General features: G+C 63.4%; 2 protein-coding genes across 2 annotated transcripts; one reads left to right on the top strand and one right to left on the bottom strand.

Moving 5' to 3' along the window:
- The first annotated feature begins 928 nt into the window (after nucleotides 1–928).
- Nucleotides 929–5185, top strand: LOC138106068 (zinc finger protein 768-like). Its single transcript, XM_069006079.1, has 4 exons — nucleotides 929–1504; nucleotides 2417–2630; nucleotides 2921–3034; nucleotides 3709–5185. Exons 1-4 carry the CDS (start codon nucleotides 929–931, stop codon nucleotides 4731–4733), a joined length of 1929 nt encoding a protein of 642 aa, XP_068862180.1. The 3' UTR covers nucleotides 4734–5185.
- A 445-nt stretch (nucleotides 5186–5630) lies between these two features.
- LOC138106121 (zinc finger protein 783-like) lies at nucleotides 5631–13130 on the bottom strand. The gene is made up of 7 exons (XM_069006172.1): nucleotides 13069–13130; nucleotides 12006–12275; nucleotides 11745–11871; nucleotides 11136–11312; nucleotides 9737–10360; nucleotides 9060–9185; nucleotides 5631–8414 (listed from the first exon to the last, which is right to left on the bottom strand). The coding sequence occupies exons 1-7, from the start codon at nucleotides 13090–13092 to the stop codon at nucleotides 7378–7380; spliced, it is 2385 nt and encodes a 794-aa protein (XP_068862273.1). The 5' UTR covers nucleotides 13093–13130; the 3' UTR covers nucleotides 5631–7377.
- Nucleotides 13131–13846: the final 716 nt, after the last annotated feature.

Genomic DNA, 13846 nt, shown 5'->3' on the forward strand with positions numbered 1-13846 from the left:
TGGGATGTCGATGGGATGGGGCTGTGGATGGGATGTTGATGGGATAGGATGGGATGGGATGGGGCTCTCGATGGGATGGGGCTGTCAATGGGATGGGATGGGATAGGATGGGATGGGATGGGGCTGTCGATGGGATGGGGCTGTCGATGGGATGGGATGGGGCTGTCGATGGGATGGGGCTGTCGATGGGATGTCGATGGGATAGGATGGGATGGGGCTGTCGATGGGATGTCGATGGGATAGGATGGGATGGGGTTGTCGATGGGATGGGATGGGGCTGTCGATGGGATGGGATGGGATGGGATGGGGCTGTCGATGGGATGGGGCTGTCGATGGGATGTCGATGGGATAGGATGGGATGGGGCTGTCGATGGGATGTCGATGGGATAGGATGGGATGGGGCTGTCGATGGGATGGGGCTGTCGATGGGATGGGATGGGATAGGATGGGATGGGATGGGGCTGTCGATGGGATGGGGCTGTCGATGGGATGGGATGGGATGGGGCTGTCGATGGGATGGGGCTGTCGATGGGATGTCGATGGGATAGGATGGGATGGGGCTGTCGATGGGATGTCGATGGGATAGGATGGGATGGGGCTGTCGATGGGATGGGATGGGGCTGTCGATGGGATGGGGCTGTCGATGGGATGGGGCTGTCGATGGGATGTCGATGGGATAGGATGGGATGGGGCTGTCGATGGGATAGGGCTGTCGATGGGATGAGATGGGATGGGGCTGTCGATGGGATGTCGATGGGATAGGATGGGATGGGGCTGTCGATGGGATGGGGCTGTCGATGGGATGGGATGGGGCTGTCGATGGGATAGGATGGGATGGGGCTGTCGATGGGATGGGATGGGGCTGTCGATGGGATGGGGCTGTCGATGGGATGGGATGGGGCTGTCGATGGGATGTCGATGGGATAGGATGGGATGGGGCTGTCGATGGGATGTGGCCGGGCCGGGCCGGGGTCTCGGCGCGGCGGCCGCGGGAGGGGCGGCGCGGGCGGCGCTGGGCCGGCAGGGGGCGCTGCGGCGCGCGGCGGTGAGGGCGGCCATGGCCCGGTGGGGCCGCGCGCAGGTACCGGCGGGACCCCCCCGGCACCGCCACCCCCGGCGGGACCCCGGGCCCGGCCGCACCTCACCGCCCTCTTCCCCCCCCCCGCAGCAGGACCCCGAGTGGGCGCCCGAGGCCTGGCAGGGCGCGGGCCCCGATCCCGGCGCGGGCCCCGGCGGGGCGGCCCCGGCGGCGCTGTCGCTGCGGGCGGTGGCGGCGGCGGAGCGGCGGCTGGAGCGGCTGGAGCGGCGCGTGGCGGGGCTGGAGCGCGCGGTGCGGGCCGGCGGGGCCCGGCTGGCCGCGCTCCTGCGGGACAACTCCCGCCGCCTCCGCCGCATCCAGCGCCAGCTCCGCCGCTGCCGCTGCGGGGGGAACGGCACCGGCACCGGCACCGGCACCGGCACCGGCACCGGCACCGGCACGGGCACCGCCCGGCAGCGGACACAGGTAACCGTGACGGAGTTGGGGCCCCGGGAACCGGGGCGGGCCCGCATGGTGACAGGGACGGGCCCCAGGGACAGGGACGGGACCCGGGCAGTGGGAACCGGCCCCAGGGAATGAGGAACGGGACGGGCCCTGGGGAATGGGGATGGGGCTGAGCCCACGGTTACAGGGACAAGCTCTGAGGAGTGGGGACGGGGACATCCCAGCGGCGACAGGGATGGGGATGAGCCCATGATGACAGGGATGGGCCCAGGGTAATGAGGATGAGTCCCATCTCACAGGGATGTGGCCAGGGTGGCAGGGATGGGGCGCAGGTAATGGGGACGAGTCCCAGCTGATGGGGACAAGCCCCAGATAACAGGGACGTGCCAGCGGTGACAGACAGGGAGAAGCCCCAGCTAATGGAAATGTGCCAAAGATGGACAGGGATCTGTCCCATCTCACAGGGTTGTGCCCAGGGTGGCAGGGACAAGCCGTAGGTGACAGAGATGTGCCCAAAACAATGGGAAAGTGCTCCAGGTGACCATGTGGCCAATGGGATGTGCTGTTGGCTCTCGGGAGCTGCACGGAGCCAGATGGACACAGCTCCTCTGGTGCTTGTCCCTGTCTCCAGGGAAGAGGGGGAGCAGAACACCCACCCCGAGTGTTTCAGCCGTGTTGGGCCCTACTGGGGTGACGTGGGGTGGTGCCACCTGTCCCACTCCCACCTGAGGGGTCACTGCTCAGCTGGCTGGTGGGATGGATCATGAGAATCTGCCTCTGGTCTGGGGAGAAACAGCTGAGCTTCCCTGGGATGCCTGGGAATGTCCCTCGTGATGTGGCTCTGTCTGTAGGAGCTTCGGATCCCCAGGGATCTCCTGGGGCTCAGGGAGGGGCTCAGTGGGGACCCCCACGTGGAGCCTCCTTTACTTCCAGGTGCCGGCAGCAGGCGAGGGTGAGGCGGGCACTCTGCCGGAGCAGGAGCTGGGGAGCGTGGACAGCCAGGAGCTCCGTGGGATTCCCGGGAAGGGGAATTACGAGGCCATGGTCCCTCTCAGTGAGGATCACTCAGACCATGTCAGAGGCATCGTCATCCCTGGGCTGACCCAGCTTCCGAGCCCTTCCCACGTGGAATGTGGAGGGATTCCAGGTGACATGTCCTGCAGCCGGTGTTCCTGCACCGTTTTTTCCTGGGATATGGGCTGTGCATGGATCACCCTGCAGAGATTTGCTGCAGAAAGTCCTACATTTTAGCACTCATTAATTTTGGGCTGAAATTTTAGAGCTTGAATGTCCAACAGGCACTTCTTGTGATAAGCAAAACCACGTGCCTGGTTTGGCTGCCAGTGGCCTGTGTGATCGGATATCCTGGAATTCCAGGGCTCCCCTTTGGCTGGTCCCCACTGTCAGCAGTTTATCCCATTGCTCCCTCCTTCCCAGGACCTGAGGATGCTGGTTCCAAACCTGCACTGCTGCCACCAGCCGAGGACAGGGAGGATCCAGGGACCCCTGGGCTGCCGGAGAAGGGAGCGGTACCAGGACAGCTCGGTGACAGTGAGTGACAGTGAGGGGAGCTGAGGATGGGCACTGACAACCCGCCTGGACTGAGCGGGGCTCATACGGATGGAAAATGGGAAAATCTGGGGCAAGGCTCAGTGAGGGTGGCTCTGGGGCTGGGTACCTGTGGGTGGATGCTCCCTCCTGCTGCGGGGAGGTTTTGCTTAGATCCTTTTCCCTGGATTCACCCACTTAGACTCTGCCATTCCCGATGGAGTCTTCCCAGGATGGAGGACTCTGTAGCTCAGCTTTGCCTTCACATTCCCTCTGGTTCAGTTTTTTTGTGAGGATTGTACTGTCAGTCCATAGTGTCCATTGAGTCCAGCATGCTCAGGGCAGGGGTGGAATCCCCATTCCTGGAGGGATTTAAAAGCCATGTGGATGTGGCACTTGGGGACATGGGTCAGTGGTGGCCTTGGCAGTGCTTGGTTGATGATTGGACTTGATCTTGGAGGGCTTTCCAAACCTCAGTAATTCCGTGATTCCATGACATCCCTGAGGTCCAACAAGCTGCCCAGACAATCCCCCTTCACCTCATCTCCTCCTGGGAAATCCTTCCTGCTCCCTTGCGTTCTTTGCCAGTTCCTCTCACCTCTGCTCCTGCTCCCACTCTGGAGCTGCAGGCATGGGAGGACTTCCCTTCCTGGGAATGAACTGCTGTCTCTCCACAGGTGAGACAATTGTGATCAAGATGGAAGAGCAGCAGCCGCAGGAGGACGGAGCTGAGCTCCTGGCACTGCCGATGGCGCCCGCGGTGAGGCTGGACGAGGAGCTTCCCCTCAGCCAGGAGCAGCCGGTTTCCTGGGAGAGCCATGGCGTGGCCGGGCCGAAGGCGGCTGGAGAGGGCTTGGGGGAATTCTGCCTGGGGGAATTCAAGCCAGTGATGGTGCCGGTGGAGGCTCACCCTGCCCCAGGCCTGCCCTTCCCCACGGAGCACGCGCTGGGTGCGGGCACGGAGCAGCCGTTCGCCCTTGCCCAGGGAATGCCGCTGGGAGAAGACCCCGCGGCCGAGGTGACCTCGCCGCAGCCCGGCTGGGAGCAGCAGAGCCCCCAGGATGATCCCCGGGCGCTGCCGTCGGGCTGGAAGAGCGTCCGGCTGACGCGGAACCTCCTGGCGCGGCAGCAGAGCCGGGCGAGGAAGAGCAACGGCTCCTTCATCTGCACGTCCTGCGGGAAGAGCCTGGCCCACCACGCCGCGCTGCTGCGGCACCAGCGCCTGCACACGGGTGAGCGGCCCTTCCAGTGCCCCGCCTGCGGGAAGAGCTTCAACGAGAAGTCCAACCTCAATAAGCACTACCGGATCCACACCGGGGAGCGGCCGTACCGCTGCCCCGCCTGCGGCAAGGGCTTCGTGCAGAAGCACCACCTGCAGAAGCACCAGCGCATCCACGGGCCGCAGCTCCGCAGCGCCTGGCCGGGCCGGCCGGCGCGGGCCAGTGCCGCCGGGGAGCGGCTCTACCGCTGCATTGAGTGCGCCGAGAGCTTCCCCCAGAAAGCGTCGCTGGAGGAGCACCAGCGCCGGCACACCCAGCAGCGGCCCTTCCAGTGCCACAGCTGCACCAAGAGCTTCCGGCACCGGCAGTCGCTGAACCACCACCAGAAGGTGCACGCCGTGGCCGCCTCTCTGGCCGGCAGCTTGCCAGGACATGAGCCGGAGCTGGAACCCTGCAAGGCTCTGAGCCAGGATAATCGGTAGCCAGAGGGCTGGAGAAGGGAAGGGACAGTGGTTCTTCAGTGGTGGGACATGCTGGGCAGCTGGGACTTGCGGCACCACCAGGAGTTTGTCTGTGATGCTGTGGGACTTGTGGCACCACCTGGGTCTCAGGATGAGAAGCAGGAGGAGGAGGAGGAAGGAGGCTGCTGTGCTGTTCCGGCAAGGAAGGGCCCAGGGTGGATGGGACCGGCCACGAGGCAGCAGAGGAGGGTCAGCAGCCGGAGCCGAGCTGGGCGGTGCCGCTGCCCTGTGGATTCAGCAGAGGAGCGGCTGTGTTGGATCCCGTGGAATGGTGGAACTCGGGTTGTTTGAACACCACCACTGTGCAGGGAGGTGGCCTGGGAGTGGTTGGTGGCCTGGGGGCAGTTGGCGGCCCTGAGAAGGCTGTGGGGGCTGGGTGGCAGGAGCAGCCGGGAAGAGAATCAGATAAAAGACTGAGCTGCCAGTGGTCTCCTGTTGTGCTCCAGGGTGGGCGAGGGGCAGCCTGGGGGGTGACATCCCTGGCTCAACAGGGATGGGGCCATCAAGGGAGGAGCGCAGAGCTGCCTGCTGGGAATGTGTGCTGGGAATGTGGAGCAGTCCCACAGGAATCCCCCATGGGATTTGCTGTAGGATCTGGGCTCCATGGGACTCCCTGGCAGTGCTGAGGGACACGTCCCACCCGTGGTGGCCAGGGCCACTCCATCCCTGGTCCTTCCCTGCTCCCCTTGGCTGCTCGTCCTTCCCAGCTAGGGTTCCACAACTCTCCCAGTGGGGGGCTCTGGAGCTGCTGGCAGTGACTGCCAAAACCCTCCCGGTGAGAGCCGTCGTGGCTGATCCCAGTTCTGCGCCCACAGGCGCCAGCGCAGCCCCCAAAGCAGCCACACATAGAGACAAATACTTTATTGATTCCACAGCCTGAGAAAGGGATCGGGAATGTCGTAGGAAACGCTGGTCCCGCTCACAGCAGATTTAGAAACGCCTGGTTGGGGCCCTTCTGCTGGCCTGGGGGGATTCACCTACCAGCAACACCGGTGCACCAGCTCAGCCATGCCCCTGGGATCAACTGGGGAGCACTGGGATCTCTGCCTGGGCAGGGATAACAGGGATAACCAGCCACTGGCTCACTGCCAGATCCATGGCCACCATGGGACCATAAGGCATCAACCACCCACCCCCGTGTCCTGCTGGGGACACAGAGTGACCCATCTGCCACTGCCACCCCTCCCAGCTCCTGCTGCAGTCCAGGAATGCTCCACAATGCAATCCCAGGGGCAGGAATTGTGAGACACCGGCCCAGGGGAACGGTGGGATGTCATGTGTATCCCTGTGGAGCAGCTCGGACGCTGCTGTCTGTCCCATGGAGCAGGAGGTGGCTGAGGATCACACCTGGATGTGGCACAGGTGTTCCCTCAGCTTCCAAAGCTTCCCACAGCAGCACCATCACACCTTGGGAGTGACTCGGAATGAAAGATGGGAAAAGCCTGCCAGTTCCCAGTGCTCACTGCTTGGAGAGGGCCAGAGACTTCGGGATATCAAATAATTACATCAAACAACTCAAAGAAAACAAAAAAACTGCAAAACTAACTAAATTCAGGAGTCCCAACAGCTGCTCCATTGGGCCCACATGGCGATGGCTCCAGGTGGGATGTGCTCCCTGTGCACAGCCAGTGTGTGGAATGTGTGTGGGGCTCTGGCCACAGACACTGCTCCGGGGGCCACCGGAGCAGCGCCAGGCCTGGCTTCCACGGGCTGCCTCCGGGCAGATCCCCCTCTCCCTGACTGAGGTAGCTGCAGAACTGTTTTCCCGTAGGATTCATTATGGTGGGATTTTGGGCAAAAGGGGATGAGCTGTGGTTGGGAGAGTGGGAGTTTCCTCCAGAGCTGAGGGGCTGCTCCGTGCAAGCGGATCCACAAGGATCAGGGGTGCTGCTGCAGCATAGGGCTGGCTGACCCGTCAAGTATTCCTAAAATGACTCTGCACCCATGTAGGATGGTCCTGAGGGTGCCTGTGGCCTTCCTGATGGGCCTGCCGGGATCTCCGGAATACACCAGCACAGAATATTGGGGTTTGGTTTGTCCTCCGGATCCTCCAGTGTAAAGCTCCAGTGTTCCCGACCTGCTGGAGGGGGTGTTGGCTGATCTCCTCCCCAGGGTGGGGGGTGACAAGTGTGGCCAGGATGCGGTGGGGTCTCAGAGATGTCACGCTCTCTTCATCCGATGTCTTTGTCAGGAAGCTTGGTCCATGGAGCAAAGGGCTGCTTGGGAATGCTGCCAGCTCCATTCCCTTCTGCCTGTCCTCTTCAGTTGTGTTCCCGAACACAAGGGGGCAGTTCCAACATCAAGGAATGTGAAAGCTCTGCTCCTGTTTGACCAGGATTCACCTGGTCATCTCCCAGGAGTCAGCCTGGGAAAATTCCAAGCATCAGCCAACAGAAACAAGTCAGTGGAATGGTGAATCATTTTGGATCACTGGAGGCTTCCGCAGTTTGCTTTCTGTTGTGGTTTCCAAGCTTCCCTTTCTTTCTACAACCCAGGAAGCTCCTAAAACGTAGCAGATTCCCAATCCCGGTGTCCCAGCAGGTGCAAACCCAACAAACTCACAGCTTCTCTCCAGGGACACGCACAATTCAGATCTGTCCCGTGGTCATTTCTCCATCATCCCTGAAGCCACTGCCCTCGATCCCAGCTGGACCACAGGCTGCACGGCTTTCCCGATGCAGTCAGGGAGCGGAGAGCCTTTGTCCGGGAGCCCCAGTGGTGTCGCTCCCAGCAGGAGCATGTTGGGTGGGCTCTCTTTTGCAGCCTCAGAGCTCCTGCTCCCTTGGGAAAGGCTCCTCTCGGCCTCAGGAGCCCTGTGCTGCAGGGATGCCGGGATAGCAGCGGGGGCCTGGGTGTTCGCCTCCTGCTGGAGCGCGGCCAGAGCCCGCTCGTGGATCTTCTCGTGGCGCAGGAGGTGATTCCGGCGGGTGAAGCACTTGTTGCAGGAGCTGCAGCAGTAGGGCCGGTCCCGCGTGTGGGTCTGGAGGTGCCGCTGCAGCGACATGGAGCAGGACAGGAACTTCTTGCAGTGGGGGCACTTCAGCCTGGAATTCGGCGGCCGTGCGATTCCGGAGCCGGACAGGCCCTCTCTGTCCGGCTCCTCCTTGGGCTGGCCCAGCCAGGCCCCCCCGGCGTGGCCGCCGCTGCCCAGCCTGTGGGCACCGCCGCACAGGTCCCTGCGCGGGCGGACGCGCAGCTCGGGGTGGACGTTGCCCCAGACCTTGGCCCCGAAGGCTCTGTCCTTGATGTGGATGTCGCGGTGAAGGTCCAGGTGCCGTTTGCTGCTGAAGCCGATCTCGCACACGGGGCACTCATAGGGCCCCTCCTTGGCATGGCTGCGCTGGTGGATGATGAGGTTGATCTTGAGGCGGAAGCGCTTCCCGCACTCCGTGCAGGGATGGGACCATTCCCGCACGTACCCGCGCCGGCAGTTGCCCATCAGGAGGTTGCTGGCCTCACACCGGTTTGGCTTCTTCTTGCTCTTGGCTTTCACCAGCTCGTTTTTGGGGTACTTTTGGATCTCTGAGCCAGGAGAGGGTGTGGATTCCTCTGCCAGCAGCTCAGGCTCCTCTTCCTTCACCTTGACGTCCTCGGAAGAAGCCCCTTCGCACGGCGTTTCATCTTCCATGGATGAGGTTTCCTCTGAAAGAGAGAGACCCCGTGTTTGTGCCAGCACTGGTGTGACACAGGATCAGGGCCCCTCCCTGTGCTGGCACTGCTGGGGCACCTCCAGTCCTGGAGGCAGCTCTGGGCTTCTCATGACAAGAAAGACACTGAGGGGCTGGAGCGTGTCCAGGGCAGGGAACGGAGCTGGGAAGGGGCTGGAGCCCCAGGAGCGGCTGAGGGAGCTGGGAAAGGGGCTCAGGCTGGAGCAAAGGAGGCTCAGGGGGGACCTTGTGGCTCTGCACAAGTCCCTGACAGGAGGGGGCAGCCGGGGGGGTCGGGCTCTGCTCCCAGGGAACAGGGACAGGAGGAGAGGGAACGGCCTCAGGCTGGGCCAGGGCAGGCTGAGGTTGGATATTGGGAAAATTCCTTCTCCAGAAGGGTTGTCTGGACCTGGCACAGCTGCCCAGGGCAGGGATGGAGTGCCCATCTTCCAGGCTGAGCCTTCCGTGGTGCCATCAAGACCAGTGGCACAAGGGACCCACCTCTTAACCCACAGGATGTTGCAGGAAAAGATAAAAGGAACCCATGAAACTTCCTTTTCCCTCCCTATTTCAAGCCCATCAGGTCTGGAAGCTGCTTCCCACCCACCAGGCCCCGTGTCCCTGGCACAGGGTGACTCACCAGTGTCAGGCTCTGCTGGGTCCTCCTCCATCTCCGGGTCCTCCTCCAGCTCCGGATCCTCCTCTGTCCCTGTCTCCGGCCGATGGTCCCCCAGGGACATCACGTTCATCACCAGGATGGGGAATTCTGTTTGCAGGGAACAGGGATTTGAAAGACCCATGGAGAGCTCCCAGGTCCCTGCTTGGACATTAAGAACCAGGGCAATGTGGGGAAGAGCTGGAGAAAGCTGCGGCTCAAGAGCCAGGATGTGAATCGGTTATCAGGAAAATTCCTCCTGGAAAGGGTTGTCCAGCCCTGGCACAGGCACTGGTGGAGTCCCTGTTCCTGCAGAGATTTAACAGCTGTGTGGATGTGGCAGCTGGGGACATGGGGCCTTGGCAGTGCTGGGGGACAGTTGGACCCAATGACCTCAGAGGACTTTTCCAACCCCAGCAATTCTATGGAAAGGTGTCAGGAGGAACTGGAGTGAAGCCACACATGGACCAAAAGCAGAGGGAGGGCTGGGAGGAAGGACACCAAGGTGCCATGTGCCATTGCCTGACGGAGCAGCCTCACCCCACCATCTCCACAGCCTGCATTCCTGTGTCCCGGGCCCCAACCCCCTTCCATGGACACTGCCAGAGCCCCAGAGAGCTGGGGAAGGGGAAGCACATCCTCCCTGGCACCCTGGAACTCACCTGGGCCAGCTTCCATGGGCACGGGATCCTCTCCTGAAGCCTCTTCCTTCTGCTCCATCTTTTCTGGTGTCTGTGGGGGCTTCTCATTGTTGGTGACACTTGTCTGGGGCGGGTTCTGACTGTCCCCAGTCTGTGTCTGAGATGGTGTCTGGCTGTCCCCAGAGTGTGTCTGTGGGGACTTTGGGCTGTTCCCGCTCCGTGTCCGTGGGGACTTCGGGCTGTTCCCACTCCGTGTCCTTGGGGACTTTGGGGTGTCCCCATTCCGTGTCCTTGGGGACTTTGGGCTGTTCCCACTCCGCGTCCTTGGGGACTTTGGGCTGTCCCCATTCTGTATCTGTGGGGTTTTCTGGCTGTTCCCACTCCGTGTCCATGGGGACTTTGGCCTGTCCCCAGTCTGTGTCTGTGGGGGGTTCTGGCTGTCCTCAGTCTGTATCTGTGGGGTCTTCTGGCTGCTCCCACTCCATGTCTGTGGGGGTTCCTGGCTGTCTCCAGCCTGTATCTCTGGGGTTTTCTGGCTGTCCCCATTCTGTGTCCATGAGGGCTCTGGACCCTTTTTATCGCTGGGCTCTTCATCCCTCTTGATGCAAGACTGGCCGTTGGGCTTGGACACGGCACCCTCTGCTCCTGGGGAAGAGAACAGGGGCTTTATTAGGATTTGGCTGCACCTTTATCCTGCCAGATTCCCAAAGTGACCCTTGTCCCCTCCCCCAGCCCTGGCAGAGACACAAACACCTCATCCCCGCTCCAACCCCAACGGCAGAGCCGCTTCCTTGGCCCCGTGGCAGGATCCACACAGGAGAGAAGCTCCAGGTAACAGAACATGAATCCCACAGGAGATGTCCCTCTGTGTCCCTTTTCCTCTCTTCCAATCCAATCCCCAAACTCCCACCGGGACTCCAGGTGAGATTTCCCACAGGGCAGCACCTGCTCAGCTTCTCCTGGGATGCCTTTAACCCTCCCGACTCCTCAGTCCTGCAGGACAGAGCCCTCGACCACGGCTCTTCCCACATCTCTGCTGCTCCTAGCTCTGTCTGGTCTGTCTGTCCCTTTCCAGCACCTCCCACCTTCCTGCCCAGCCCTCCCACTCAAAATCCATGCCCCAAGGCTCCCCCTCCCACCTCGGCTCCTAGTTCCTCACTTCCCAGTATGTTTCCTGTCCCTCCACAGCAGGCAGGAATGTCTCTGGAAGCCCTAGTCTTACAGGAGGCCTTTCCTACCACTCCAGACCCTCCTGCAGGCTTTGCCTGCTTTTCTCCATGGGATTCATCCGACCAAGCACAACCATTCCTCTTGGAATGAAGACTCACAGTGCTCTGGGGTGCTTTAGTCCATGGAGTGAGCACTTCCTTCCCAACAAAGGGGAGATCTCCAGGAACAGCCACCTCCTCCTGGCACCCACCTGGGGCAGCTTCCATGGGGGTTTCATCTCCTGAAGCCTCATCCATCTCTTCTGGTGCCTGGGGGGGCTCCTGACCATCCCCATTCTGTGTCCATGGGGACTCCTGACCCTCTTTGTCACTGAGCTCTTCATCCCTCTCGATCCGGGACAGGATGTCGGGCTTGGACAGGGCATAGTCTGGTCATGGGGGCAGAGAATGGGGGTTGTTAGGATTTGGCTGTGCCTTTACCCTGGCACATTCCAAGAGTGACCCTTGTCCCCTCTCCGAGTCCTGGCAGAGACACAAACACCTCATCCCTACTCCAAACACCTCCTTGACCCCGAGGCAGGATCCACCCCCAAGCACGGATGCAGCCCAGGTAGAGAAGATCTTACCCAGCAGAACATGAACTAAAATCCCATGCGAGGGAAAAGCTTTGGCTGGACTATTTCCCTCTAGTGGAAGTCAGGGACACCTTCCACTATCCCTGGTTGCTCCAAGCCCTGTCCAACCTGGCCTTGGGCACTTCCAGGGATGTGGGCAACCGGTGCCAGGGCCTCACCACCCTCACAGCCTTCCAAACCCAGGCTATTCCACGATTCCATGAGCTACAGCCCCCCAAGCCTTACCCAGGGACACCAAGGTCTCATAGTTGCCCCTCATCACGGCCCGGTACAGATCCTTCTGCCAGCGCTCCAGCCTCTCCCACTCCAGCTCGTTGAAATACACCGAGATATCATCGAAGGTGAGCGGCACCTGGAATCACAGGGAATTCCCCTGGAACCACGCGTGGCTCAGGACACGTCCAGCCCCACTACGGGGACACGCAGGAGCTCGGCCCCCAATCCTTCCACAGTCCCGCAGGATCCCTGGGAAGCGTCCGCCACTACCTTGGGGATCTCCCCCCGGGAGCCGGGGGGCAGGCGCAGGATCCAGAAGTTCCTGTTCTTGAGGAGGTTCTCCAGGTTGAGCAGGCGCTGCTGGAGCTGCCCATAGCCCTGCACGAGGGTGCCCAGGGTGGCCAGGCCACTGCCCAGCTCCCCGACCAGGTTCTCGCAGGCCAGCAGCCGCCGCTCCGCGCGCTCCGTGCGGCTCTGCAGCTCCTGCAGCTCCGCCGGGGCCATGCCCGGCACCGCCTTCTGCCGGAGGCTGCCCGACACCTGCGGGGGATTCAGGGGTTAGGAGCCTGGCCACGGCCCTGGCCCAAGGGTGCTCAGGGAATGGGGACCCTCTCAGGACCCCCCCAGTAGCCCCAGTTCCACAGGGATCTGCCAGAGCCTGGCTGCCACCCCCTCGTTCCCCTGTCTCCATCTTCCCAAGGACCAAAGGAGGCCCCCCGGGGGAACCCCCAGGACCAGCACCTTTGGGGGGTTCCCCGGTTCCACCTCTCCCAGGACCAGCATCCCTGGGAGATCCCTTCATCCCTATGAACTGGCATCCCTGGGGCATCCCCCATCCTCCTGAACTTCCACCCCTCAGAGTCGCACCTCCCTCCCCAAGCCCCCATCCTCAGAACCCTGAGGGCCCTCCAGGCCCCCAGTCCCACCTCCTCTGTGGGACCCCCGCCCCCGTCTGAACCAGGAGCCCTGGGGAGCCCGCCTGTCCTCCTGAGCTGTCATCCCTCAGGGTCCCCCCCCATTCCCAGGATCCAGAGGGACCCCCCTGACTGCCAGAACCAGCACCCCTGGGGGTTCCCCCAGCCCCATTTCCCGTGGGGGACCCCTCGATCCCCCAGAACCAGCTCTCCCGGAGACCCCCGAGCTCCCCCTCAAGGACCCCCCCCACGCCACCTCCCTCCCCCCACCCCAGGACCCTGAGGGACCTCCCTGATCCCCCATCCCACTTCCCCTGTGGGACCCCGCACGCCCCTGACCCAGCACCGCCGCGGCCCGCCCCGTCCCGTGTCCCCTCGCGCGTCCCGGCCCGTGCCCCGCGCCCCGGCCGGGCCCTGACCTGCGCGGGCCCCCGGCGGGACATGGCCGCGGCCGCCACCGCCGCCTCAGGCCCCGCGCCCGCGCCGCCACCGGGCCCGCAGGGGGCGCCGTCCGCCAGAGCGGCACCGCGCGGGAAGCGGCGCCCCCTGGCGGGCGGGAGGAGCAGGAGCCGGGCAGGCGGGGGCGGGGCTCGCTGTGGGGCGGGGCCTGCTGTGGGGCGGGGCTCGCTGTGGGGCGGGGCTCGTTGTGGGGCGGGGCTCGCTGTGGGGCGGGGCCCGCTGTGGGGCGGGGCTCGCTGTGGGGCGGGGCTCGTTATGGGGAGGGGCTCGTTGTGGGGCGGGGCTCGCTGTGGGGCGGGGCTCACTGTGGGGCGGGGCTCGCTGTGGGGCGGGGCCCGCTGTGGGGAGGGGCTCGCTGTGGGGCGGGGCCCGTTGTGGGGCGGGGCTCGCTGTGGGGAGGGGCTCGCTGTGGGACGGGGCCCGCTGTGGGGAGGGGCTCGCTGTGGGGAGGGGCTCGCTGTGGGACGGGGCCCGCTGTGGGGCGGGGCTACTTGTGGGGCGGGGCCCGGAGGGAGGCGGGGCCCGATGCCGGGGGTCACCAGGGCCGGACCCCCGGACGCCCCCCGGGCCCTGAACTGGGAGCCCCGCGGGACCCCCAGGACCAGCCCCACCTCCCCTGGGACCCGCATTCCTGGGACCCGCTGCATCTCTGCGCTCCAGCAGCATTCCTGGGGATCCCTCATTCCCCTGAACTGGGAGCCCTGCGGGACCCCCAGGACCGGCATCGCTGGGGGGTCC

Source organism: Aphelocoma coerulescens, chromosome 2 (assembly GCF_041296385.1).
Source record: "Aphelocoma coerulescens isolate FSJ_1873_10779 chromosome 2, UR_Acoe_1.0, whole genome shotgun sequence".
Classification (NCBI taxonomy): Eukaryota; Metazoa; Chordata; class Aves; order Passeriformes; family Corvidae; genus Aphelocoma; species Aphelocoma coerulescens.